General features: G+C 41.7%; 1 protein-coding gene across 6 annotated transcripts in view; it reads left to right on the plus strand.

The window, feature by feature from the left end:
* Positions 1 to 25,976, plus strand: part of DEPTOR (DEP domain containing MTOR interacting protein) — a 111,911-nt gene that overhangs the window by 42,381 nt on the left and 43,554 nt on the right. For all 6 annotated transcript variants that reach the window (XR_010598973.1, XR_010598974.1, XM_065586069.1 and 3 more), the window contains one exon: positions 13,796 to 13,974. Coding sequence is in view for 4 of the 6 variants with exons in the window: in XM_065586069.1 (XP_065442141.1) it covers positions 13,796 to 13,974 (179 nt within the window). In the remaining 2 variants the exon portion in view is untranslated. The remainder of the gene's footprint in view (positions 1 to 13,795; positions 13,975 to 25,976) is intronic.

The following is a 25,976-nucleotide window of genomic DNA, read 5'->3' on the forward strand; positions in this document are numbered from 1 at the left end:
ATACAGTAGCCATTCTCGAGTGTATTTCTCACCATTCGCTTTCATGCCAAAAAATATTTTTTGTGGACAATATCTTGTTTGTTTGCCATTGGTAAAAGTCCGACGTGATTTCTCAAATGGCCCAGTGTGGTGTTGACAGTCATTTGGTCCACGATCTATCCAGTAAGCTACATTATCGGTACTGAAATCAATCCACATACCAGGATCTTTTCTCCTATTATTTACAGCATGAGCAGGTTCAGTCTCTGACACATCCACATCTTCTAGAACAATATCTGTTTTACCACCAGGAGTAGGATGATCAGTTACAGTCTCTGACACATCCACATGTTCTGGACTGGTGTTTGTTTCACCAATAGAAGAAGGGTCAGTCTCTGAAACACCTACAGGTTTTGGAACGATGTCTGTGCTACTGAGAGAAGATGTTGCTTCTGATGGATTCGCTTTGAAAAATGATGTCAGCTTTGGAAGATTTTGGAAAATTTCACTTGTTTTTTGTTTCTTTCTTCTGCCAGTTTACGTTTCTGTGCTCCACTCAGTTGGTTATGTTTCATCCTGCCCCCTATCTCAGTTATCTGAACTTAAAAAAAACAAAACAAATTATACAACGTACACTATTTTTATGTATGTGTGTATGTATATGTGTGTATGTGTATATATATATATATGAAAGAAAGAAAAAAACAAATCAAGTATGTATAACTCAGAAGAATATATCAATAATAAAACATAAATTTATTGCAATACATGACAGGATCTGATTTCCTCGCGTTATTTCAATCTATGTTAGTAGGACGCCCTCCTGGATTAGGTGGGGATACGTAATAAAAAGAGAACAGAAAAATGGGGAAGAGTGTGTAGTGGAGTGTAAGGAAGTTTACCAAAGTTCTGATTTTTCCCATGATGACTACTTCAATGCTTTTTTTGAAATATCAAATTAAAAAAAAAATCATTTTTTTTGGTGCCCCTCCCGCTTTGCTGGTGCCCTAAGCACGTGCTTAGTCTGCCTATTGGGTAATCCAGCCCTGGCTGCATGTGCATGCAGGGTTGGGTGGAGGGAACAATTTGGGGTGCAGCCTGTAAACAAGCTCTTATGCTTTGTCATCTATGCATCATGTGGAGTTGTCCTGTTTTTCCTATTTAGAGGAGGACTTTCGACTATGAATGTCTTCCTTTTATTGCTTTTTGTCAAAACTTCTTTGACATACAGAAGCCAGAACACAAATGTCTTTGATTTTTAATTGAAAGAAGAAGCAAATTACAGGGCAAACTCTATTTTGAATACAGTAATTGACCACTCTAGATTGTTTTCTCAGATAGAGGAGAACTGTGAGATTTCACTGTTGTGGCCAGATTTAGAAGTTGCAACTTGGAATTTAGCCTTGGAACTCAGGAAAACAGTGGAATACAGACACCTCAGAAGCTCACATTTTTATTCTGTTTCTTCAAAGCCTTGTAGAGGGCAGCAGAAACAGCTAATAAAAACATTTATGTGAATTATTTTTGGGATCATAGTTGGTAGAGTTGGGAAAGGTCCAGAATCCATCCCTCTGTCAAGGTTTCTCTTCTTTACTCCCTTAAAAAACAAGTCATGCAGTGGCCTAGACACTTCAGATCCAAATTACGGTATCAGAATAAATAAAAAATACCTAACTTCCATGAAGCATGCACCAATGCAATCACATCGTACTAGTTACCCTTCACCCATCCACCAAATCCCTCTCCCCCGCCCCATCTGGCATTACTTGTCATTTTTTGCCTATTCCTAGATTGTGAGTTGTTCAGGGCAGAGACCACAGGTTAGAGTCTCAGCTGGTACAAAGTCAATGGAGTGATGCTGATTTGTACCAGTTTAGAATCTGGCCCCCTGTCTTGTATGTGCTCTGTAAATCACCTAGTGCATTACAAGCACTGAATAATAGTTAAATAATTAATAATAAAGGACAGCACACAGTCCCCTGACAGAAAAAAATATCAGATGCTAAGCCAACGCAACTCTTAATCCTCACCAAAAGGCCTAACGATATGATGTGGTGTTCTTCACAGAAACAGTGCTTTGTCGTTAGGTTCCAATTATATTCTGTGGACTCTTTTTAGATTTAGAAAATATACAAGAAAGCTCACTGGTTAGAGAAAAGATTCACATTTTGAACCCTTTCTAGCCATGCGTCACACGCACATTTTAGTATTACCGTTTTTAAAAATCAGTGTTAAAGATCTGTTGGTATTTGGTTAACCTTCATTTGGCTAGTTGGAGTTAGTGCATTGAAATATTATTTTCTCCTCCTCCCTCTGTTGAATGAGAGCACCATTAATATTCAGAATCCTGGACAGCTTGTGCTTGCTAAAAAATATCTACTGTCATCACATGCAGATTTGTCCCTTCAGTGGATTATTTATGAGGAACGTGAATTAAGACGATAAGCAAGTTGCTGCATGAACAACAAAATTGATTCATTCAGCAAGAAGGTTTCAAGATGTTTCTTTTGATTTAAGGTGAATACCTCCTATATCTGACACAGAAGCACTGAGAGTTGATCTCTCAATCCTTAGAAGGAGATGGAGTAAATTTCATCCTGTATGAGCACATATATCTGGATGAGAACAAAAGGACTCATTATTCACTAAGTTCCAGTCCTCCAATCAGGGAGCAGAAACAACTTAATGAGTCTGAAGTGACCAATCTTACACGACAAATAACAGAATATTGGAAGAAAATAATGGAGAGTGCTGAAGCTTGTCTGCACAAACTCTTTGGACAATTATAGTGAATCATAATGTATCAGAATTAAAGACCATTCATGAACAATTTACCAACAGAAAAAAAGGTCTAAATTCATCATAAAACATAATCACACCAAATTATTCGGCCAGCTCTACTGAAAAACCACTCCTCTATGTAGCATTCCTCTTATAAGTGTGTGCTGCTCTTCATTTGTTCTAAGGGGAAATAAAGCCTTGTTTAAACTTAAGACTGGGAGTCTCATAGAGTCATCGACTTTCAGAAGGAAACATCGTGATCATCTAGTCTGACCTCCTGTACAGTGCAGGCCACAGAACCTCACCCACTCCTGAAATAAACCCCTAACCTCTGGCTGAGTTACTTTAAAGACTTCAAGTACAGAGAATTCACCATTCACACTTGTGTAAACTGCAAGTGATCCGTGCTCCATGCTGCAGAGGAAGGCAACCCGCCCTCCTCCCCTCCCCAAGTCTCAGCCAATCTGACCTCAACCAATTTGATCTCAACCAATCATCTGTTCAATGGTGGGCAGGAGGTGCTGGGAGGAGGGGCAGGAAGAGGCAGAACGAGGGTAGTGTTTTGGGGAAGGAGCAGAGTGGGGGCAGCACGGGGTGAGGGGTGGAGCACCCACCCAGTAAAATGAAAGTTGGTGCCTGTGAGTTAGACCCTGAGCATGTGGGCAAGACCCACCAGGCAGATACCTGGGAAAGAATTCTCTGTAGTAACTCAGAGCCCTCCCCATCTAGTGTCCCATCTCCAGCCTTTGGAGATATTTGCTACTGGCAGTCACTGATGGGCCACATGCCATAGTGGGCAGCCCCATCATATCATCCCCTCCATAAACTTATCAAGCTCAGTCTTGAAGCTAGTTAGGTTTTTTGCTCCCTTTGGGATGCTGTTCCAGAACTTCACTCCTCTGATGGTTAGAAATCTTCATCTAATTTCAAGCCTAAACGTGTTGATGGCAGGTATATAGCCATTTGTTCTTGAGTCCACATTGGTGCTTAACTTTAATAACTCCCCTCCCTACCTGATATTTATCCCTTTGATGTATTTATTGAGAGCAATCATATCTCCCCTCAGCCTTCTTTTGGTTAGGCTAAACAAGCCAAGCTCTTTGAGCCTCCTCTCCTAAGGTAGGTTTGCCATTCCTCGGATCATCCTAGTATCATAGAATCATAGAATATCAGGTTGGAAGGGACATTAGGAGGTCATCTAGTCCAACTCCCTGCTCAAAGCAGGACCAATTCCCAACTAAATCATCCCAGCCAGGGCTTTGTCAAGCCTGACCTTAAAAACCTCTAAGGAAGGAGATTCCACCACCTACCTAGGTAACGCATTCCAGTGCTTCACCACCCTCCTAGTGAAAAAGTTTTTCCTAATATCCAACCTAAACCTCCCCCACTGAACTTGAGACCATTACTCCTTGTTCTGTCATCTGGTACCACTGAGAACAGTCTAGATCCATCCTCTTTGGAACCCCCTTTCAGGTAGTTGAAAGCAGCTATCAAATCCCCTCTCATTCTTCTCTTCTGTAGACTAAACAATCCCAGTTCCCTCAGCCTCTCCTCATAAGTCATGTGCTCCAGCCGCCTAATCATTTTTGTTGTCCTCCGCTGGACTCTTTCCAATTTTCCCAAATCCTTCTTGTAGTGTGGGGCCCAAAACGGACACAGTACTCCAGATGAGGCCTCACCAATGTTGAATAGAGGGGAATGATCACATCCCTTGATCTGCTGGCAATGCCCCTACTTATACAGCCCAAAATGCTTGGCAACAAGGGCACACTGTTGACTCATATCCAGCTTCTCGTTCACTGTAACCCCTAGGTCCCCTTCTCTGCACCTGTTCCAGTTTGAATTCATCTTTTCTTCAACATGGGAGACCAGGATTGCACATAGTACTCCTGATGAGGTCTCACCAGGGCTTTGTGTAATGATACTAACGCTTTCTTGTCTCTACTGGAAATACCTCACATGATGCATCCTAGGACTGCATTAGCTTTTTTCATGGCCACATCACATTGACAGCTCACAGTCATCGTGTGATCAACCAGTACACCCAGGTCTTTATCCTCCTCTGTCACTTCCAACTGATAAGTCCCCAGCTTAGAGCAAAAATTCTTGTTGTTAGTCCCTAAATGCATGACCTTGCACTTTGCACTAATAAATTTCATCCGATTTCTATTACTCCAGTTTACAAGGTCATCCAGATCTTCTTGTATGATATTCTGGCCCTTCTCCGTATTGGCTATACCTCTCAACTTTGTGTCATTTGCAAATTTTATTAGCACTCTCTCACTTTTTGTGACAAGGTCACTAATAAAAATGTTAAATAAGACTGATCCCTGAGGAACTCCACTAGTAACCTCTCTCCAGCCTGACAATCTTTCAGTATGACCCATTGTAGTCTCCCCTTTAGCCAGTTCCTTATCCACCTTTCAGTTCTCATATTAATCCCCATCTTCTCCAATTTAACTAACAATTTCCCATGTGGAACTCTATCAAATATCTTATCAAATCCAGGTAGATTAGATCTACTGCATGTCCTTTGTCTAAAAAATCCATTATCTTCTCAAAGAAGGAGATCAGGTTTGTCTGGCACGATCTACCTTGCAATATCTTGCATACAACTGAGGTCAAACTAACAGGCCTGCAGTTTCCTGGATCACTTTTTTTCCCTTTCTTAAAAATAGGAACATTATTAGCAATTTTCCAGTCATAGGGTACGACCTCAGAATTTCCAGATTAATTAAAAATCCTTGCTATTGGTCTTGCAATTTCATATGCCAGTTCCTTTAATATTCTTGGATAGAGATTATCTTGGCCCCCCGATTTAGTCCCATTAAGCTGTTTGAGTTTGACTTCCACCTTGGATGTGGTAATTTCTACCTCTATATTCTCATTGCCATTAGCCTTCCTGCCACTACCCCTTAGATCTTCATTAGCCTCATTAAAAACTTAATGAAAGTATTTGTTTAGGTGTTGGGCCATGCCTAGAAAACCTTTAATCCCCACCCCATCCACAGCACTTAGTGGTCCCACTTCTTCTTTCCTGTTTTCTTCTTATGGCTATAGAACCTTTTACTGTTGGCTTTAATTCCTTTTGCAAGGTCTAACTCTGCTTGGCTTTTGGCAGTTCTCACTTTATCCCTTTGTCACTTTCTGACTACCAAGAGGTAGCGTTCCTTGCTGATCCCTCCCATCTTCCATTCCTTGAAGGCTTTCTGCTTTGAGATGCTTGCTCATCCAGCTTGGTCTGCAACCCCTCTCTACAATTTCCCCCCCCTTTCTGGGGATGCAGGCTTCAGATAGCTTTTGCAACTTTGACTTAAAGTAATTCCAAGCCTCCTCCACATTCAAATTCTTGAGTTCTTCAGTCCAGTCCTCTTCCCTAACCGATTTCCTTAATTTGTTAAAGTTAGCTCTTTTGAAATCAAAGATCCTTGTTGCAGGTCTATTTTTGTTTATCGTTCCATTTAGTTTCATAGAATCATAGAAGATTAGGGTTGGAAGAGACCTCAGAAGGTCACCTAGTCCAACCCCCTGCTCAAAGTAGGACCAGCCTCAATTAAATCATCCCAGCCAGGGCTTTGTCAAACTGGGCCTTAAAAACCTCTAAGGCTGGATCCAGGAGTGTAAACTGGATTAATTCATGATCAGTCAAACAAAGGCTGTCCTCTACAACCAGTTCTTCTATGAGGTCCTCACTACTCACCAATACCAAATCTAAAATGGCATCACCTCTTGTTGGTTTAGCAACTATTTGGTGAGGAAATCTGTCAGCTGTCTGCATTCCATAAGAACATAAAAATGGCCATACTAGGTCAGACTAATGGTCCATCTACCCCAGTATCTTGTCTTCTGACATTGGCCAATGCTAAATGCTTCAGCTGGAATGAACAGAATTGAGCAATCAGCGAGTGATCTGTTCCCTGTTGTCCAGTCCCAGCTTCTAGCACTCAGAGGTTTAGGGACACCCAGAGCATGGGGTTGCATCCATGACCATCTTGGCTAATAACCATTGATGGACCTATCCTCCATGAACTTATCTAATTCTTTTTTGAACCCAGTTATATTGTTGTTGTCCTTTACAACATCCCCTGGCAACAAGTTCCACAAATTGACTGTGCATTATGTGAAGAAGTACTTCCTTATGTTTGTTTTAAATGTGCTGGCTATTAATTTCATCAGGTGACCCTGGTTCGTGTGGTATGTCAAGAAATAAATAACACTTCCTTATTCACTTTCTCCAAACCAGTCATGATTTTATAGACCTCTATCATATTCCCCCTTAGTTGTCTCTTTTATACATAAGAACAGCCATACTGGGTCAGACCAGTGGTCCATCTGGCCCAATATCCTGTCTTCCAACAGTGGCCAATGCCAGGTGCTTCAGAGGGAATGAACAGAACAGGCAATCATTGAGTGATCCATCTCCTGTCATTCATTCCCAGCTTCTGGCAATCAGAGGCTAGGGACACCTAGAGCATGGAATTGCATCACTGACCATTTTGGCTAATAGCCGTTGGTGGACCTATCCACAGTGAATTTATCTAATTCTTTTTTAAACCCCGTTATAGATTTGGCCTTCACAACATCTCCTGGCAATGAGTTCCACAGATTGACTGCGCATTGTGTGAAAAAGTACTTCCGTTTGTTTTAAATCTGCTGTCTATTAAGACTCCTGGTTCTTGTGTTATGTGAAGGAGTAAATAACACTTCCTTATTCACTTGCTCCACATCATTCATGATTTTATAGACCTGTATCATATTCCCTCTTAGTCGTCTCTTTTCCAAGATGAATAGTCCCAGTCTTTTTAATCTCTCCTCTTACGGAAGCTGTACCCTTAATCACTTTTATTGCCCTTCTCTGTTCCTTTTCCAATTCTAATATCTTTTTTGAGATGTGACCAGAACTGCATGCAGTAGTCAAGGTGTGGGTGTACCATTGATTTATATAGTGGCATTTTGATATTTTCTTTCTTATTATCTATCCCTTTGCTAATGGTTCCTAATGTTCTGTTAGTTTTTTTGCCTACGCTGCACATTGAGCAGATGTTTTCAGAGAACTATCCACAATGACTCCAAGATCTCTTTCTTGAGGGGTGGCAGCTAAGTTAGATCCAATCATTTTATATGTATAGTTGGGATTATGTTTTCCAGTGTGCATTACTTTGCATTTATCAACATTTGAATTTCATCTGCCATTTTGTTACCAATTCACCCAATTTTGTGAGATTCCTTTGTAATGCTTCGCAGTCTGCTTTTTTCCCCCAGATCATTTATGAATATGTTGAAAAGCACAGGTCAAAGTACAGATCTCAGGGGGAACCCACTATTTATCTCTCTGCATTGTGAAAACTGTCCATTTATTTTTACCCTTTGTTTCCTGTCTTTTAACCAGTTACTGCTCCATGAGAGGACCTTCCCTTTTATACCATGACTTCTTTGCTTAAGAGCCTTTGGAGAGGGACCTTGTCAAAAACTTCCAGAAGGTCTAAGTCAGGAGGGGGAGGGATAGCTCAGTGGTTTGAGCATTGGCCTGCTAAACCCAGGGTTGTGAGTTCAATCCTTGAAGGGGTCACTTAGGGATCTGGGTCAAAATCAGTACTTGGTCCTGCTAATGAAGACAGGGGGCTGGATTCAATGAACCTTCAGGGTCCCTTCCAATTCTATGAGATATAGATATATATTAAAGTATATTATATCAACTAGATCACCCATGTCTACATGCTTGTTGACACTATCAAATAATTCTAATAGATTGGTGGGGCATGATTTCCCTTTACAAAGGCCATGTTGTCTCATCCCTAACATATTCTGTTCATCTATCGGTCTGATCATTCTTTTCTTTACTATAGTTTCAGTCAATTTGTCTGGTACTGAATTTAGGCTTACTGACTGGTAATTGCCAGGATTACCTTTGCAGCCATTTTTAAACATTGACGCCACATTAGCTATCTGCCAGTCATCTGGTAAAGAACATGATTTAAGTGATAGGTTACATACCACAGTTAGTGGTTCTACAATTTCATATATTAGTTCCTTCAGAACTCTTGGGTGAATACCGTCTGGTCCTAGTGACTTATTACTATTTAATTTATCAGTTTATTCCAAAACCGTCTCTCAATCTGGGACAATTCAGCAGATTTGTCATCTAAAAAGAATGGCTCAGGTGTGGGAATTTACCTCACATCTGCAGTGAAGATGGATGTAAAGAATTCATTTAGCGTCTATGCAACGGCCGTGACTACCTCGAATGCTCCTTTAGTACCTCGATCATCCAGTGGCCCCACTACTTGTTTTGCAAGCTTCCTGCTTCTGATGTATTTAAAAAAAATTGCTGATAGTGCTTGTGTCTTTTGCTAGCTGCTCTTCAAATACTCTTTTGGCCTGCCAATTTATACTTTTACACTTGACTTGCCAGAATTTATGCTCCTTTCTATTTTTCTCACTAGGATTTGATTTCCAATTTTTAAAAGATGTCTTTTTGTCTCCAAACACCTTAAACCTATTTTAAATTTGGCTGATAAGGGTCCATATCCTCAGCTGCTGTAAATTGGTTTATTTCCTTTGAAGTCAGAGGAGTTACTGTGACTTACACTAGCTGACAATCTTATTTCTGAATTTGTGAAACTGTCAATTTGTCATGTCTGCTTGTTCACAAATTTGAATCCTTAGCAGTTCTATTCTGGGCTCAGGGAGAACGGTGTGAAATGTCAAGCTGAGTTTTTTTCACTTGATATTTTTCCAGATTCTTTTGTGTCCCTGTAAATTCAGTCATTAGTATCTCTTTTGCAGGGACGTTTCTGTCTGCCTCTTTAATCATCCAGACACAATAATTATACATACATGTAAGAACAATTAACAAAGACTTTGTAAAGAATTTCTATTTGGTTCCTGCAGAGCCTGGGCAACCAATTCCCATGCAACAGCTGGTTTGAAAAGGCTCGGTTGCTTGTTTTGTGTGTGTGTGTGTGTGTGTGTGTGTGTGTGTGTTTGATATATATAGGCTGAGCAAGGCATGGTTGAAGATGCGCCTTCAGAGCTCCTTCTGTACTGGATGTAGCCAGACTATGCGTTCAAAAGCTAAAACTTGCTTAACTGTATTTGAAAAAACAAAATACCTGAAAGGAAGAATGACTATGTAAATGTACAAGTGGTCTGCATGCTCTGCATCTTATTCCTTGTGTTGTTATGTTACTGCTGTGACAGAATGCACCCCTATACACTATTGTCATAATCTTTGTACAGAATATATCTTGTAAAGTATCATTTGAAAACTAATAACTCATTGGTCAATAATATGATGGTAAAACATGTAACAACATTATATGTGAACTTATAAGCATAAGATGAAATCATGTCTGAAGTGCATTTACCAGACAAGTCTGGGGAGTGGGTAAACCTGTTTCTCAAAGTCAAAGGACAAGTTGACATCTCGCCAGGTGTCATCAAAGCTGATGGGTCATCAGCTATCAAGTGACTTTCTTTGGCAAGGAAAGGAGGCAGGAATAAACAGATCTGCATCTTAATAAACAACTTAGCACACACACACCCCCACCAGACACCATGTCTCCTTACTTTCAATTGAAAAAAACTTTGAGGGGGTCTGAGCTATCAAAGTGAGGGGCAATCAAATTATCTCTCTCTCTCTCTCTGTCCATCTCCCTCCTTGCACCTAAGAAGATCAAAGAAATAGCCATTGTACTTTGCGGGGAGGAGTCTGGACCTGAAGATTTTGATCAACAATGCTGTTAGACAGATGTGATAAGGACTTTAATTTGAATCAAGTATAGTTTGTTAACTTAGGCACTAGGAAGCATTTTATCTTCATTTTTCTTGTAACCATTTCTAACTTTTATGCTTCGTTTCTTGTACTTACTTCAAACCTCTCTCTTTGTAGTTAAATAAACTTGTTTGATGCTTTAATTGAAACTAATCCTGTGCATTTAAATTAAATTGTCTGGGTAACTCCATTTAAGGTGGCAAGTTATGTATTGCTCCCTTAAAGGGACAGTGGACCTAATATCTCTGGCTATCCAAGAGAGGGCTGGACAGTACAGAACATACATTGTTTGGGGAAAATCCAGGACTGGAAGCGTGTTGAAGTCACCCTTCAGAAGTAACCAAGACTGGTAAAAGCCAGAGGGCAAGCCAAGTGCTGCTGGCAGGCTGCAGTTACACATAGTCACTGAGTAGCCCCTGCATGCTGGTGGCTGTTTGTGAGTCATCCAGGTTGGGAGCTCCAGCAGCAAGGCATTGCAGGGCATGCCAGATTACAGGGCTGGTGCTGACTCCACCCCTCACTGGTATGGCTTGCACCCTGGAATGTCACACCTGCTTTTGGGTTTGTCCCTGAATTCAGCTAAGTTTTCTTGTGTCAATTCTTACTCAGCTCAAAAGGTTTGGCAGGGGCACAAGAAAATGTATAACAGTTCACTTGATCTGCCACCAGTTCACAACTGTGACCATGTAGTTTAACACTGGTCTTAACCTATAGCTTTGCTGACTGGTTGTCTGGCCAATAGATTAAGGGTTCCAGCTAACTCCCATTCAAGACAGTAGGATAAATCCTTTAGACATGAAATAGTAGGATCAGGGTCCATCTGATCAACTGCTTAAACCATTGTCGTTTTTAAATGAGCTTTCTCCCTATCTTCCTACGCCATCACTTTTTGATGCCCCCATTAATTAATTCTAAACATCTCCCCAGATGAGGTGATGTAATATATCTAGTGTCCTTCCAACACAAGTGTTATCAGGGGTGCTGGAATGAAGGGGGCAGAGGGCCAGGGCCCCATCACTTTTACTGGCTATAAGTGTGAGCGATGGGTGGGACGGGGTGGAGAGGAGTGAGTGGGGAGTGGTGTCTTGGGGAGAAGGGGCAGCATGGGGGGGTAGGGCCACTACGCAGGCACCGATGGCCTCCCCCCACTTTTAGGAAGCTTTCACCGCTCCTGAGTTTTATTGTACGCCATAGTGATATCTTCCACATGATATCAGAGCTAAGCTTGTTTACCAATCTAGACCTAGTTATTTGAAGGGAGTATAAAATCAGTAACATCAATATATATCTAATGTATAGTTGTGCCCCTTCAGATTAGCTAGAAATGAAACTCATTCTGATTTGTGACCAGAAGGGCAAAAAGCTTAAGAGGTTCCAGGATAATTGTGTTGTAACATCTCCAATTGGCTGGTTGTAGAATGATTCAGGAGGATTGTTATGCTGATCCTGAGAAATGCTGCACACGCTTAGCTTGGCCCTCGAAAATCAGGCCACAAGTCCCTTTAAAGATCATGTAGTTATCAGGCAGTCCATGCTGCAATGCAGACCTGCATAAATAGAGCTAAGGATGAATGAAGTGCTATTATCCCCTTGTTACATAAGGGGATCTGAGGCACAGAAAGTTAAAGGTTCACATGCTCAAAGGGGGGCTTAACTCCCATTCAATTCAATGGAAGTTAGGTGCTTACCTTTGAGAATCTGGGCCTAAGTGACTTGCCCAAATTCACAGGAAGTCTGTGGGAGAGCAGGCAATTGAATCCAATACCAAGGCTACGCCCTAACCACTGGGCTATCCTTCCTTCCCAACTTACTATGCAGTTGTACAAAAAGGTATAGGGATTGTTTTTAAAGGGTGCCTGTGGTCTACACTGCAGTAAAATAACCCGCAGTACAAAGTCACGAAGACATTTTTGCCATGTAGACATTTGGGTTCGGTTTCTGAGATCTACTTCCATTGCGGGGTTTCAGACCTGGGCTCCAGCCCAAGCCTGAATGCTGCAGTTTTTTACCCCATAGCCTGAGCTCCGAGAGTCCAAATCAGCTGAACCAGGCCCTCTGCAGCTATGCTGGTCTTTATTGCAGTGTGGACATACCTTAAAAGACCAAGTGCTGAATTGCCCAGTACTTTGAGGTGAACACTGAGGCACCATGATGGAGTGATGAAGTTAAGCTTTGATCAGCCACTGTCTTCATTTCACTTTGGTTCATAAACAAAGTTGTCGATGTTTCCAGTGCACTCTGCATGGCATTTTACACAGTGCTGAAATTCAGTCTTACCTGTCATAAGTTCATTTACAAATAGGTTCTAGACTGTAACTTTTTAGTAATATCAAATAGAAAACATTTCCTGTAGGGTGAGGCAATCATGAAAATGGAATTAACTTGATTGTGTTCAAAGGGGGGAAAACACAACATCGTAGGACGCTTTCCTCTGAATGTTTGGGTACACGTTTTGATATAAAAATAAATTGGCCTCCATTTAAAATGATCCTCCTTGTGTGGGGAACATTTTCTGGATTCTGATTACCATCTTTTTGTTTTGTTACAAAACCCTCACCACTTTGTAACCAATACTGTTTAGACTGTAAGCTTTTCAGTGTAGGGGCTCTCATGTATTTGTATAGTGTCCAGCACAGTCATGGTCTGGGGCCTCATGGCACGACTGTGCTATAAATAATAACAAATAGGAAGCAATTTAAAAATAGAGGAACAACAAAGTTTGATATCTTTCAAGCAAAGTAGCTGGCTCACAGAGAGAACACAAGGTAACTAATATACCCCAGTACACTAGTGCCTTGAATGTTCTCAGTGACGCTAATAAACAATGGAGGACCTAACAGAAAGACAGCTGTGGTTAGTTCAACTTCAGAAAACAACAAGTTCCTCAAATAGCAAAGGCAAGTATTGCTAAGGAAAAGTGTTTTCAGTTTTATAAATGTGTATCCAAAACACTGCGACAGTTATTTTTTTGTAAGTTTATTTCACAATATCTGTTTCAAGACTCCTTAGACGTCTGTTAATAGCCCCTTTGGCTTTCTGACTTGCAATGCCCAGTTTTACGTGATTAGCCTGAGCATGTTTTTATTCGTTTTTAGTTTTCCACATGCCAGTTTATAATTAAGAACTGTTTATAATTAAGAACTGTGTCGGATAATAAAAAGTTGCATCTGTGTGCTTAGTACTAATGACTACTAAAAATGGATCAGGAATTGCTTTCTGAAGAACTGCTTTCCCCATATATTTTTTTTCCTTCCGTGGCAGGCTGATGAATTCTGAGAACACACTTTTACAAGCCAGGGAAGAGGAGGGAGTCAAGTATGAACGGACCGTCATGGCTTCTGAGTTGATTGAGTGGCTGATCCAGGAAGGAGAAGTCACAACAAGGACTGAGGCAGAACAACTTGGCCGTAGACTGTTGGAGCATGGAATTATACAGCACGGTGAGGAATATACTGCCTGGTAACAAAAGCTACACTCTTTACAAAACTTTTTCCATGCAGGATCATGTAAAGAGGTTGCAGATCATGCTGTTTGGTCCTAAAACATTTCCAATTCTAACTCCTATCTAAATGATGGCTGTGTAATTATTTTTAAGAAAGGGTGGAATTTTCAAAAGCACTCAAAACCACTAGAATTTGGGTTTGAGTTGCTAGTAACAAATAAGCAATGAATAAAAGGCAACTTTTTTTTTTTTGGTGGTGGTGGATAATTAAAAAGTGGAAGTCATTGCCCTAGGCTGTAATTGAGGTAAATAGCTTAGTAAGAATCAAAGGATTAGAGCCATAAATAAGGAGAGTTACACTAAATTACACTAGCTAGAATAAAAATTACAAGCTTTATAAATCCTCATGCTTCAGGACATGAGCAGATCATAATCTGATATCAGAAAAGAATGTCCCCATCCCTATCATATTGCACAATTGGCCAGATATGTTTGGAAAAGGATGGGGAAATCACTTTCACCTGAAACATTATTACAGTTAGTCCTGCACTGTAAAGTCTTTGAAAGAGGGTTTTAGTATCTGTTCAGTGCTCAGCACAATGGGGCTTCTTGGTGCTACTGGCACAACATAACTTGCTACAATAAAGGTAAAGCTCACCTGTGCAGGTGACAGAGCTTTCTTGGGGGCAGCCCAAGACTGTGGAATGAACTCCCCCAGGAACTAAGGACCCTCACAAACCTATGCAAGGTGAATTTCTTTGACCTGACTTTCCCTAACATAAACATATACCAACACGCGCACGTGCGCGCGCGCGTGTGTGTGTAAATATTAAAAAAATAAATCTAGACCACTTCACTGTACGTACTTCTCCCCCTGGAGAGGGGATGAGAGAACAGACACGTGACATGTGTTAGTCATATTGCTTAATGCACTACTGGAAGGCGCTCAGATGCTACAATGATGAGCGCAGCATAAGACCTATATAGATTAGAATACAGTACAGATTTAACAATAATAGGTAGCTGCATGAAGCAGGGTACCAGATTAGATGGATTGTTTTTCTGTTGTTCTATGACAATACCTATATCCTCAAGGCCAGGTGTTATAAAGTACTTCTACATTTTCTCTGTGACTTTAGACTTTACCTTGTAATAACAGCAGCTACTTTTGAATGTTTACAAGAAGCAGCTTCAAATTCTATAATTACTCTTGATGCTAATGTATGATTTATAGAGTGCCAACTGCTTAGGACTTAGTGCAAAGTGAAAATATTTCCCCCTCCTCTCTATAGCAATAATTATTTCATTTGTATTTTTACCCCAAGCTTTTTCTATATGTAGATACAGGGCAAGGTGGTTTAAAAGAAAAATCTGATTCACTGTTGAAATGTGTTCAGAGGAAAGAAAATCAGGATGTGATAGATTTATTGCAAAGCAAGCATTGTTCTCATTAACAGAATCAAAAGAATAACCAAGGGTCGCCCTCGTCAGCCCTGGGTGGGGGCACAAAGATCCTCTCTTGCACTCTTGCAAGGAACTGCTCACGGTATGGCTGGAAGGTGCAGGTTCTGCTCCCACTGAGTGCCCCTGAGGCACTCGTTAGTTGTAAAGGGGGAGAGGTAGGGTTACCATACGTCCAGTTTTTCCCGGACATGTCCTGCTTTTCAGCAATCAAACCCCCGTCCGGGGGGAATTGCCGAAAAGCCAAATATGTCCGGGAAAATGCCGGCCGGGCACTTCCCCTCCCGCGGCTGCTCTGCTCCGCTCCTCCCCTCTCAGACTTTAAGAGCCGAGCTGCCCGAGTCAGCGCTACCGGCTTCGGGCAGCCCCCCCTGCCTCCGGACCCCGAGCCGCCGGCCAGGCACTTCTCCTCCCCGGCTCCAGCTGCTCTGCTCCGGCGGCTCGGGGTCCGGAGGCAGGGGGGGCTGCCCGAAGCTGGTAGCGCTGGCTCGGGCAGCTCGGCTCTTAAAGTCTGAGAGGGGAGGAGCGGAGCAGCTCAGCTGGAGCCCGGGAAGGGAAGTGCCTGGCCCGCGGCTCGGGGTCCGGAGGCAGGGGGGGCTGCCTGAAGCCGGTAGCGCTGGCTCGGGCAGCTCGGCTCTGTTTAAGAGCCGGGCTGCCTGAGCGCTACCGGCTTCGGGCAGCCCCCGTGCCTCCAGACCCTGCGCCGCCGGAGCCCGGGAGGGGAAGTGCCCGGCTGGGGGCGCAGGGTTCAGAGGCATAGGGGCTGCCCAAAGCCTGAGCGCTACTGGCTTCACGGTTTGCCGGGCAGCCTCCAGACCCTGCGCCCCCGGCTGGGCGCTTCCCCTCCCGGGCTCCAGCTGCGCTGGGGAAGCGCCGGCCGGGGGCGCAGGGTCTGGGGGCTGCCCGGCAAACCGTGAAGCTGGTAGCACTGGGTCAGCCCTTTCCCCGTGGCTGGGAGTGGGAGGGAGGAGGGGGCGGAGTTAGGGCAGAGTTGGGGCGGGGCTAGGGGGTGGGGAAATGGGTGGGGCCAGGGCCCGTGGAGAGTCCTCTTTTTTTATTTATTAGATATGGTAACCCTAGGAGAGGTGATGTGAAGGTGTTTCCTTTTCCCACACCAGCCAGTATGGAAAAGGGGTAGTTTGCTGGGCCTACTGGTGTACGCTGCCTGGGTAAGCCTAGTCAACCAGGATTTCTCCTGGTTGATTCTGGATACAGTGAGTTCCTCCACATCCATCTAGTCTACTCTGTTCTGTTCCTATTTGTACAATTGGTCCATCTGTCTCCAATGAGCTAAAGGGTGCCAAGAGCACAATCTACCCTGGAATTAGTAGCACCTCTGTTGATTCAGTTTTGAAACCCGTGAATCTTTAAGTGATCACTCAAGGGCAATGAAAATCGATGGCTGAACATGGGTGGTCATCTCATAAGCTAGAGCAGAATTGTACCCAATGTAAGTGAAACACTGAGATCCTTATTCACCTTTATTTGACAAAGGTAAATTCCATTAACATCTTAGAGATTTTGCTTGCATGAAGATGGAATAAAAACTGAATCAGGGCCTTGGAACTTAGCACTATATTTGGGAATACTTTGGGCAGACTTTTAAAACAGAAGTTTGTTTTGTAAGGGTATTCTGACCTCCAGGTTTCACTAAAGCTGTTTGTTTGGATAGGGTTAGAAATTATTTGGTGAAAGATTAACACGAATGATTACAGTTTGAGCTGTAGCAAATGGATGTCTCTATAGACTTACTAAGTCGTTGCAGTTTAGTTTTCCTTAAATAGCCAAGCTAGGCTTGAGAGCTTTTCTTTACACAATTTTAGACTCAAACTGCAACAGTGGGTATGTGTATTCTGTTTGTTCCCCCTTACTGAATTCTAGGTCAAATGCACCCCATTGACCAATAAAAACAGTATTTTCCCCCACTGCCAGCATAGTGAGTTCATTCTGGAATCTGAACACCAGACTATGTTCCTTGTGCTTTCTTTGTCATGATCTATAAAGTTTCACTTGACACTAATTGACATCCTTGTTGGCAGTACAAGCAGCAAGGACATGGACTGAATAGGAATGGAGAATGAAATTCCTTCTTTTCCTAAAGATGATCTCTAACAAACTATATTGTTGAATATGCATGAAGCAGAATAAAATACACTTTGCTCTTCTGTTTTTTTATTATATTACCTCTGCAATCGTAAGTATGATAGAACTAGTCTGTATCAAGGTAATTTTCCATCTATAACTAAATAGTGCCGGTTTATTTATTGATACTTGTTCTCATTTCAGTGACTTCAGAAAAATATTTTGTAGCTGAGGCAGTATTTGACTCTTTTTATATGCTGAGCACAATTTCCTGTCATGTTTGTCTTCATTTTAATCAGTCAGCCTCAACCCAGATTTCACACAAGAAGCTATTAACTATGCTTAATTTAAAAAGGAAAACTAGATGTTTAAAAGGAATTATGCAAATGCTGTAGAAAGGTGAAACATTTTGACTTCAGAAGTGTTGTATTATAGCCAGTTGATAGACAACTTGGGGTATATTTTCAAAAGGATCTCGGTCTGACCTCCCTTTGTGCATACTCAACTTTACACAGGCTATGATTGAATTTGCAAATGGCCTTGATAACGTCTACAGGATTTGTACAAGCAAATGTGGTTTCATATGAGTATTCTACTACTTTGTGTATGCAAGTCATGATTCACAAAAATTGCATGCCCTAATAGAGGTCATAGCCTGAAAATTTGTCCCTTTGTGTACTAGGGCAGCATATCCTGTACATCTCTTAATGCTTGAGTTGTCACTGACAATTACAACAAGGAGTCTGGTGGCACCTTAAAAACTAACAGATTTATTTGGGCATAAGCTTTCATGGGTAGAAACCTCACTTCTTTGGATGCATAGAGTGAAAGTTACTGTATTTAGTCTGCCTTTGCAACCACTGATTAAATTCATCAGATGATTGGAGCAAAGATTCTGTAAAAGAATGAGAAGCATGTCTGTGCATGCATAAAACTAAAAGAGCACAGGACAAATTTTGCAGTTGTATAAAATTCCACTTCTTAATGACAGGTTTCAGAGTACCAGCCGTGTTAGTCTGTATCCGCAAAAAGAACAGGAGTACTTGTGGCACCTTAGAGACTAACAAATTTATTAGAGCATAAGCTTTCATGGACTACAGCCCACGATTAGGTCCTATGATGATGTCACTTGAATAGATATGTGGACAGAGTTGGCATCGGGCTTTGTTACAAGGATAGGTTCCTGGGTCAGTGGTTTTGTTCAGTGATGTGTGGTTGCTGGTGAGTATTTGCTTTAGGTTGCGGGGTTGTCTGTAAGCGAGGACAGGTCTGTCTCCCAAGATCTGTGAGAGTAAAGGATCATCTTTCAGGATAGGTTGTAGATCTCTGATGATGCACTGGAGAGGTTTCAGTTGGGGGCTGAAGGTGACAGCTAGTGGTGTTCTGTTATTTTCTTTGTTGGGCCTGTCTTGTAGGAGGTGACTTCTGGGTACTCGTCTGGCTCTGTCAATCTGTTTTTTCACTTCAGCAGGTGGGTATTGTAGTTTTAAGAATGCTTGATAGAGATCTTGTAGGTGCTTGTCTCTATTCAAGTGACATCATCATAGGACCTAATCACATCAGCCATACCATCAGGGGCTCATTCACCTGCACATCTACCAATGTGATATATGCCATCATGTGCCAGCAATGCCCCTCTGCCATGTACATTGGCCAAACCGGACAGTCTCTACGCAAAAGAATGAATGGACACAAATCTGACATCAGGAATCATAATACTCAAAAACCAGTGGGAGAACACTTTAACCTGTCTGGCCATTCAATGTCAGACCTGCGGGTGGCTATCTTACAACAGAAAAACTTCAAAAACAGACTCCAACGAGAGACTGCTGAGCTGGAATTGATATGCAAACTAGACACAATCTTCTCAGGATTGAATAAGGACTGGGAATGGCTGAGCCATTACAAACATTGAATCTATCTCCCTTTGTAAGTATTCTCACACTTCTTATCAAACTGTCTGTACTGGGCTAGCTTGATTATCACTTCAAAAGTTTTTTTCTCTTACTTAATTGGCCTCTCAGAGTTGGTAAGACAACTCCCACCTGTTCATGCTCTCTGTATGTGTGTATATATATCTCCTCAATATTTATTCTACTCTATGTGCATCCGAAGAAGTGGGCTGTAGTCCACGAAAGCTTATGCTCTAATAAATTTGTTAGTCTCTAAGGTGCCACAAGTACTCCTGTTCTTTTTCCACTTCTTAAGACATCTAGACACATTGAATGCTTTAACGTTCAGACATAAGAGTTTTTTTACACACAGGGGATCTGTCATATTTTATCTAGAGTTGGAAGCACTGGGACAGATTATTTGCTGTGACTAAAATTCAATGCAATGGAGGTGTGAGGAAGCTAGTTAGAGCTCTCCGTTTGCCCAGTTCTGCAGTAGGTTAGAGTAGTCCCCAGGCTGCTCTAATCCAGGGGTTCACAAACTTTTTTCCCTGAGGCCCCCTGTGCAGCTGCAATAGCCACTGCAGCCCACTATTAACACTTCTTGAGGAAAATTACTTATTTTAATTTTACATTCATTTAAACTATAACACTGTAAATAAACAATGTACATTTCCTTTTCATTTTAATGTAAACAATTGTAATGATAGAAATCCCTAGCAGTAGGCACTCAAAGAAATGCTTCATGATCTTTGTAACCAAACAGTTTTAGTAAAACTACACTTTAAAAAATGTTGAGAGCAAAATGAGGTGTTCAAAGAGGCAAAACACAATTTTGTATAAAACCGAACAGTAAGCAACACAATGTTCACAAAATTGTTAAAAAACACATTGTGTTATTATTTGATGTTAAAACAAAATAGTTGTCCAACTTTGAACATTATATTGTGTTTTCAGTTTCTTTTTAGTGTAAAATTTGAATTTCTCTGCTAAGACCCAGCCCTAGTCTCTACTAATTAGAAAAAAAATCAAATATTGTAAATAAAATATAAAATAACTTCTAGACCAGGAGTCTTTTTAATGGGATGGATGTGCCAGCTTCTTCTTATTCAGTTTTTCCAGCTGGGGACATATGTTAGTGAGGCTCAACCTGATCTCTTCTACAATTTTCAGCCTTTCAGCCAGCTCACGGTGCAGGCAGCAGTATCTAGGGGCTGTCTGCAAAGAGAAGGGTAGCTCAGGATGCAGGAAAGAGTGTATCTCAGAGTGCTGGCCGGGAGTAGCTAGGGGCTGTGTGCAGAGAGATGGGTAGCTCAGGGTGCAGGCAGGGATGTAGCTCAGGGTGTCGGGAGCGGTTGTGTCTGAGGGGGTGCTGCTGCTGCTGCAGGGCCAGGCTGTGCGCTCAGTCCCTAGTTGACTCAGTGGGGCAGCTTCACTCCTTGTGGCTGTGTGTGCGCCGGGCTGGGCTATGCCATCCTACCTGGTCACTGTGACCACCAGCACCAGTGGTTCACGGGCACCGAGGACTACACCTACCTGAGCCTGGAGGCTGCGGCGGTCATTTCCCAGCTCTGCCAAAACTCCACCCATGATGGCGGAGCACCTGGGACTGTGTCATGGCCCACTTTTGGACCGTGGCCTACAGTTTGGGAACCCCTGCTCAAGAGATCTCTAAAGAGGGGGAGGGGCTACAACATCAGTTGGCACATCATGGCATGGTTTTTCTGCTGAGTGATGTGGCCAGTCCCCCAAAAGACTGCTTGTAGCACACACTAGCTTGCCATGCGACCTACTCCATTACAAAGGTACAGTAATGTTAGCCTCATGGCTCTTTCCTCCTGAAATCTTGTCAGGATCCCTGGACCACAGGACCAATGTACTAGGCAGCATTCCTGCTTCCTGTACAAGACTTGCTGGAGCAGGATTTGGCCCTTAATTTGCTAACTTCAAGGTCAGCATATTAGCAGTTTGTCTGGCCCTTGTAATATAAATTAATGCTGCGTGGTTAGGTGAGGAGAATAAATGTGGTTGATACTGCAAAGATTGGCATATGAGTGTTCCTTCTCTTTCACCCAGAGCCCCATGGATACAGAGTTGCAGGACTGTATGCATACCTGCAGGCTTGCAGTCAGTCAAGTTGAAGGTCTGGGATCAGATCAAGATCAAGAGATCTCAAGCTGTTAAGCGCTTTCCCTTTTAGATCTGGTTCATATTGGGAGAGGGAAGTCCTCTCCTATGACACCACTTGTGTTTGTGAGGCAGTACTTGCATATGCTCTGTGGCAGTGTCTTAAAATAGTATATTTTTAAATGCTTTAAAAATTCTCACCAAATTTAGACACACATTGATTTTACTTCAGTGTATATGCCGCACAGCTTGTGCTTGTATCCAGTTCCAATTTACGAGAAATGCAGTACCTAGGAAGCAACATTCAATCTCTTGTTTCTATGCCAGATTACTCATCTCTTTCAGTGTTCCTGCTTCCTAGGCTGCTGCTTACATTTGCATGCATGTATCTTGGATTATTTTCTCCTAGATTCACTGGGTCTGATTGTCTTGTGCCCTGCACCTTGTGTAGTCACGGACTGAAGTGCAAAGTGGATATAAAATGCTACCAAATCAGGTGTCAACCACTACAGGCAGTGCAGAACAGGGCCCAGAATACCCTTGCATGTTACTATGTTATATTTATGATGTTATTTCCCTGCCTTTTTCCAGATGAAATCTCATTTGTTGTTTTCTCCCTGTGCTTTTTGTCTCCCTGTTTCCCTTTGTATTAGGACTGGTGTCATGACTGGTGTTAACTCTTCTCAAGTTAGTATCTTCTGTGAGTTTCATTAATATGCTGTTTGCAATCTCTTCCAAATCAGTAAAGAAGCTAAAAGTCTTCTCCCAACTCTTTTGTAGAACTAAGACATAGTTTAGAAACAAGAGTAAGGAAATGGATGACTTAGGTTCTGTCTTCCATTACTAGTCCCTTTTCTCATTTAGATTATCAGTTTGACTTTGGACCAGTAGTAGCCAAACATTAGCATCTGAAGGGGGCCATGATGAAACAGTCAATGACTTTAGCCCAGTTCCTGGTGGGAAAGTGTTCACATCACAATTGGCACTAATTGGTATCTCTGCTCTGAGTCTCATTTGTCATTGAACTATCCCCTATGGCAGTGGTAGACAGTGGCAGAGGTAGACAGTGTAGAACAGAGATGATGCTCGGAGGCGTCGTGTTTTGAAGAAACTTGCATTCTTGCCGACTATGCTGTACCTGTTTTGGTGATAAACAAGTCTTTAGAATCCAGAGCTCTTCACCTGATACTTTCCATCAGCACTAATATATCTGTTTGATAGGGTTTTTGGAGAGGGCTCAACATTTGCTTCCCTGAAAGATGCAGGAATGGAAAGAAGCTCTTTTGAAGGTAGCTGGCTAGCAGAGTTCCTGTTTGAATAAAGGTTTTGTTGTAGTATTATAAAATTATTATTTAAATCTAAATAAATTTCACAATTTAAAAAAATGTAATCTGGTTGTTTGCACTGGGCCCAATCTTGAGAGGCGCTGAGCACATGCAGATTCTACTAATTTATAGCTGATGGGGGAGCTCGATGGGGGAGCTCAGCACCTCTCAAGATTTTGTCTATTGTCAACTAATCATCCACTGTTCTCGTGGATGAAAACAACGTTCACAGTGACTTGTACAATAAGTATTTACTTCTGCTAGCAACTTTTACATTGCAAGAACATGTTAAAAATGTTTTAATTTTCTTCCACCTTTTGCAAGCAGAAATATAGTACACCTCTACCCCGATATAACGCCACCCGATATAACACGAATTCAGATATAACGCGGTAAAGCAGCGCTCCGGGGGGGGTGGGGCTGCGTGCTCCGGCGGATCAAAGCAAGTTCAATATAACACGGTTTCACCTATAACACGGTTAAATTTTTTGGCTCCCAAGGACAGCGTTATATCGGGGTAGAGGTGTAGCATTGTGTAACAAGAAACTTTCCCTAAGCAAAGGAATGCAATATTAAGCAGCAAGATATAATGCTGTTTTATGTATTCACCAATAAATACATACTGATCTGATTCAAATTGTGTACAGACCTGAAAGTAGAAGAAAATTTTAAAAAACCCTTATGATCTGATTATCTTTTGCTGCTTGAAAAAGGGGCTAAGCTGTCCAGAAGTATCTTTCATTTATTATAGTGTACATGTTGCATTAATATATTTCTCCAATTGCCTATTTTTAACTGTTGTTTCTTATTTTTTGAGTGTAACATGACATTGAAATGTACAGCTTCTTTAATTGCCATTCTCTCTTTTGGACTATGATTTGCTGATACTGGAGATAATTTCATTCCTCAATTTATAATCTCCATGTAACTGTTGGTAATTCACCGTGTACTTTCCTTGACTGGAATGGCTCCTAACCAGAGACTTTCTCCCTTGAAGAATGACACAAGAGTGTGCTTTATCACCTCTTCTGTTTGTTTTAATCCTTGAATCTCTTGCAATAGCTATCAGAAATTCTCCAGGTATTCAGGCCATCAGCGTCTATGCTAAAGATCATAAAATCACTCTTTACAGCTGATGTCCTGCTTTATCTCAGTGACACAAACCTCCATTCAGCACCCCAAAGAAGCCTTAGAGACTCCCCACCACTATATCTGATTTTAGTATAAATATGACCGAATTAAAGGTGATGTCCATAGAGGACTATTCACCATAGGTTTTTTGGTTGTTTGTTTTACAAAATTCCATGCTAGCTGTGTCCCTAGAGGAATTCAAATTTCTCCCAATTTAACTTCTTAGGCTAAATCGGCAGCCCATTTTATGTACTTTACATCAGGTTTTAAAAACAACCTTTCTGCTATCAGTTCAAGTTTTTTCAAGTTTTTACTCTTAAGGTGGGTAAGGAGTGAGAGCCTCCCATGTGATCATGTAATCATATTGTCCTCAGTTTCATCCTTCCCCTTTACCATCCCCCCCCTGTGTTATCTCACTCCTTCCAGTGCTCTTTCTTGTGGGCAGTGAATTTGTCTGTATTTGTTTCATGATGCACTGTGCACATCTATAGGGCTGTATAAGTAAAGCAGGAAGACTTGTTTCCAAATTATCTTCTTCATTCTATTTTTCTGACAAAAGTTTCAATTTTTAACAGCTGCAACATAAAAGATAACCAGATAGGCCTTTTTCATCTTCTCCTATCCCCTACCCACAAACTCCGTAGTTTGCATACTTTATTTAGAAGCAAAGAAAAGCAGATAACTGCCTTCTATAAACGTGCTTTGTTAAAGACTAAACATGCACATAGGCAGACTGTAATGATTCACTGAACAGACTACTGAACTGAGTGCATGGTAATGCTGGCGTTACTTAATATTCTAGATAAAATCCACTGCCTTTGAAAACAATCTTACGCTTTCAGAAAAAGATCATAGAATCATAGGACTAGAAGGGACCTTGAGAGTCATCTAGTCCAGTCCCCTGCACTCGTGGCAGGACTATATTATCTAGATCATTCCTGACATGTGTTTGTCTAATCTCTTTTAAAAATCTCTAATGATGGAGATTCCACAGCCTCCTTAGGCAATTTATTCCAGTGCTTAACCACCCTGACAGTAAGGAAGTTTTTCCTAATGCCCAGCCTAAACTGCCCTTGCTGCAATTTAAGCCCATTGCTTCTGATCGTAACCTCAGAAATTAAGAAGAAAATTTTTTCTTCCATCTCCTTGTAACAACCTTTTATGCAGTTGAAAACTGTTATCATGTCCCCTCTCAGTCTTCTCTTTTCCAGACTAAACAAATCCAGTTTTTTCAATCTTCCCTCATAGGTCATGTTTTCTAGAACTTTAATCATTTCTGTTGTTCTTCTTGGACTTTCTCCAATTTGTCCACATCTTTCCTGAAATGTGGCGCCCAGAACTGGATACAGTACTCCAGTTGAGGCCTAATTAGCCTAACAGAAGAATTACTTCTTGTGTCTTGCTTACAACACTCCTGCTAATACATCCCAGAATGATGTTTGCTTTTTTTTGCAACAGTGTCCCACTGTTGACTCATATTTAGCTTATGGTCCACTATGATCCCCAGATCCCTCTCCAAAGTACTCCTTCCTAGACAGTCATTTCCCATTTTGTATGTGTGCAACTAATTGTTCCTTCCTAAATGGAGTACTTTGTATTTGTCCTTATTGAATTTCATCCTATTTACTTCAGACCATTTTTCTAGTTTGTCCAGATCATTTTGAATTTTAATCCTATCCTCCCAAGCACTTGCAACCATTCCCAGCTTGGTATCGTCCGCAAACTTTATAAGTGTACTCTCTATACCATTATCTAAATCATTGATGAAGATAGTGAACAGAACCAGACCCAGAACTGATCCCTGCAGGACCCCACTCATTATGCCCTTCCAGCATGACTGTGAACCACTGATAACTACTCTCTGGGAATGGTTTTCCAACCAGTTATGCACCTACTTTATAGTAGCTCCATCTAGGCTGCATTTCCCTAATTTGTTTATGAGAAGATCATGCGAGACATATCAAAAGCTTTAATAAGTCAAG

Source organism: Chrysemys picta, chromosome 2 (assembly GCF_011386835.1).
Source record: "Chrysemys picta bellii isolate R12L10 chromosome 2, ASM1138683v2, whole genome shotgun sequence".
Taxonomy (NCBI): domain Eukaryota; kingdom Metazoa; phylum Chordata; order Testudines; family Emydidae; genus Chrysemys; species Chrysemys picta.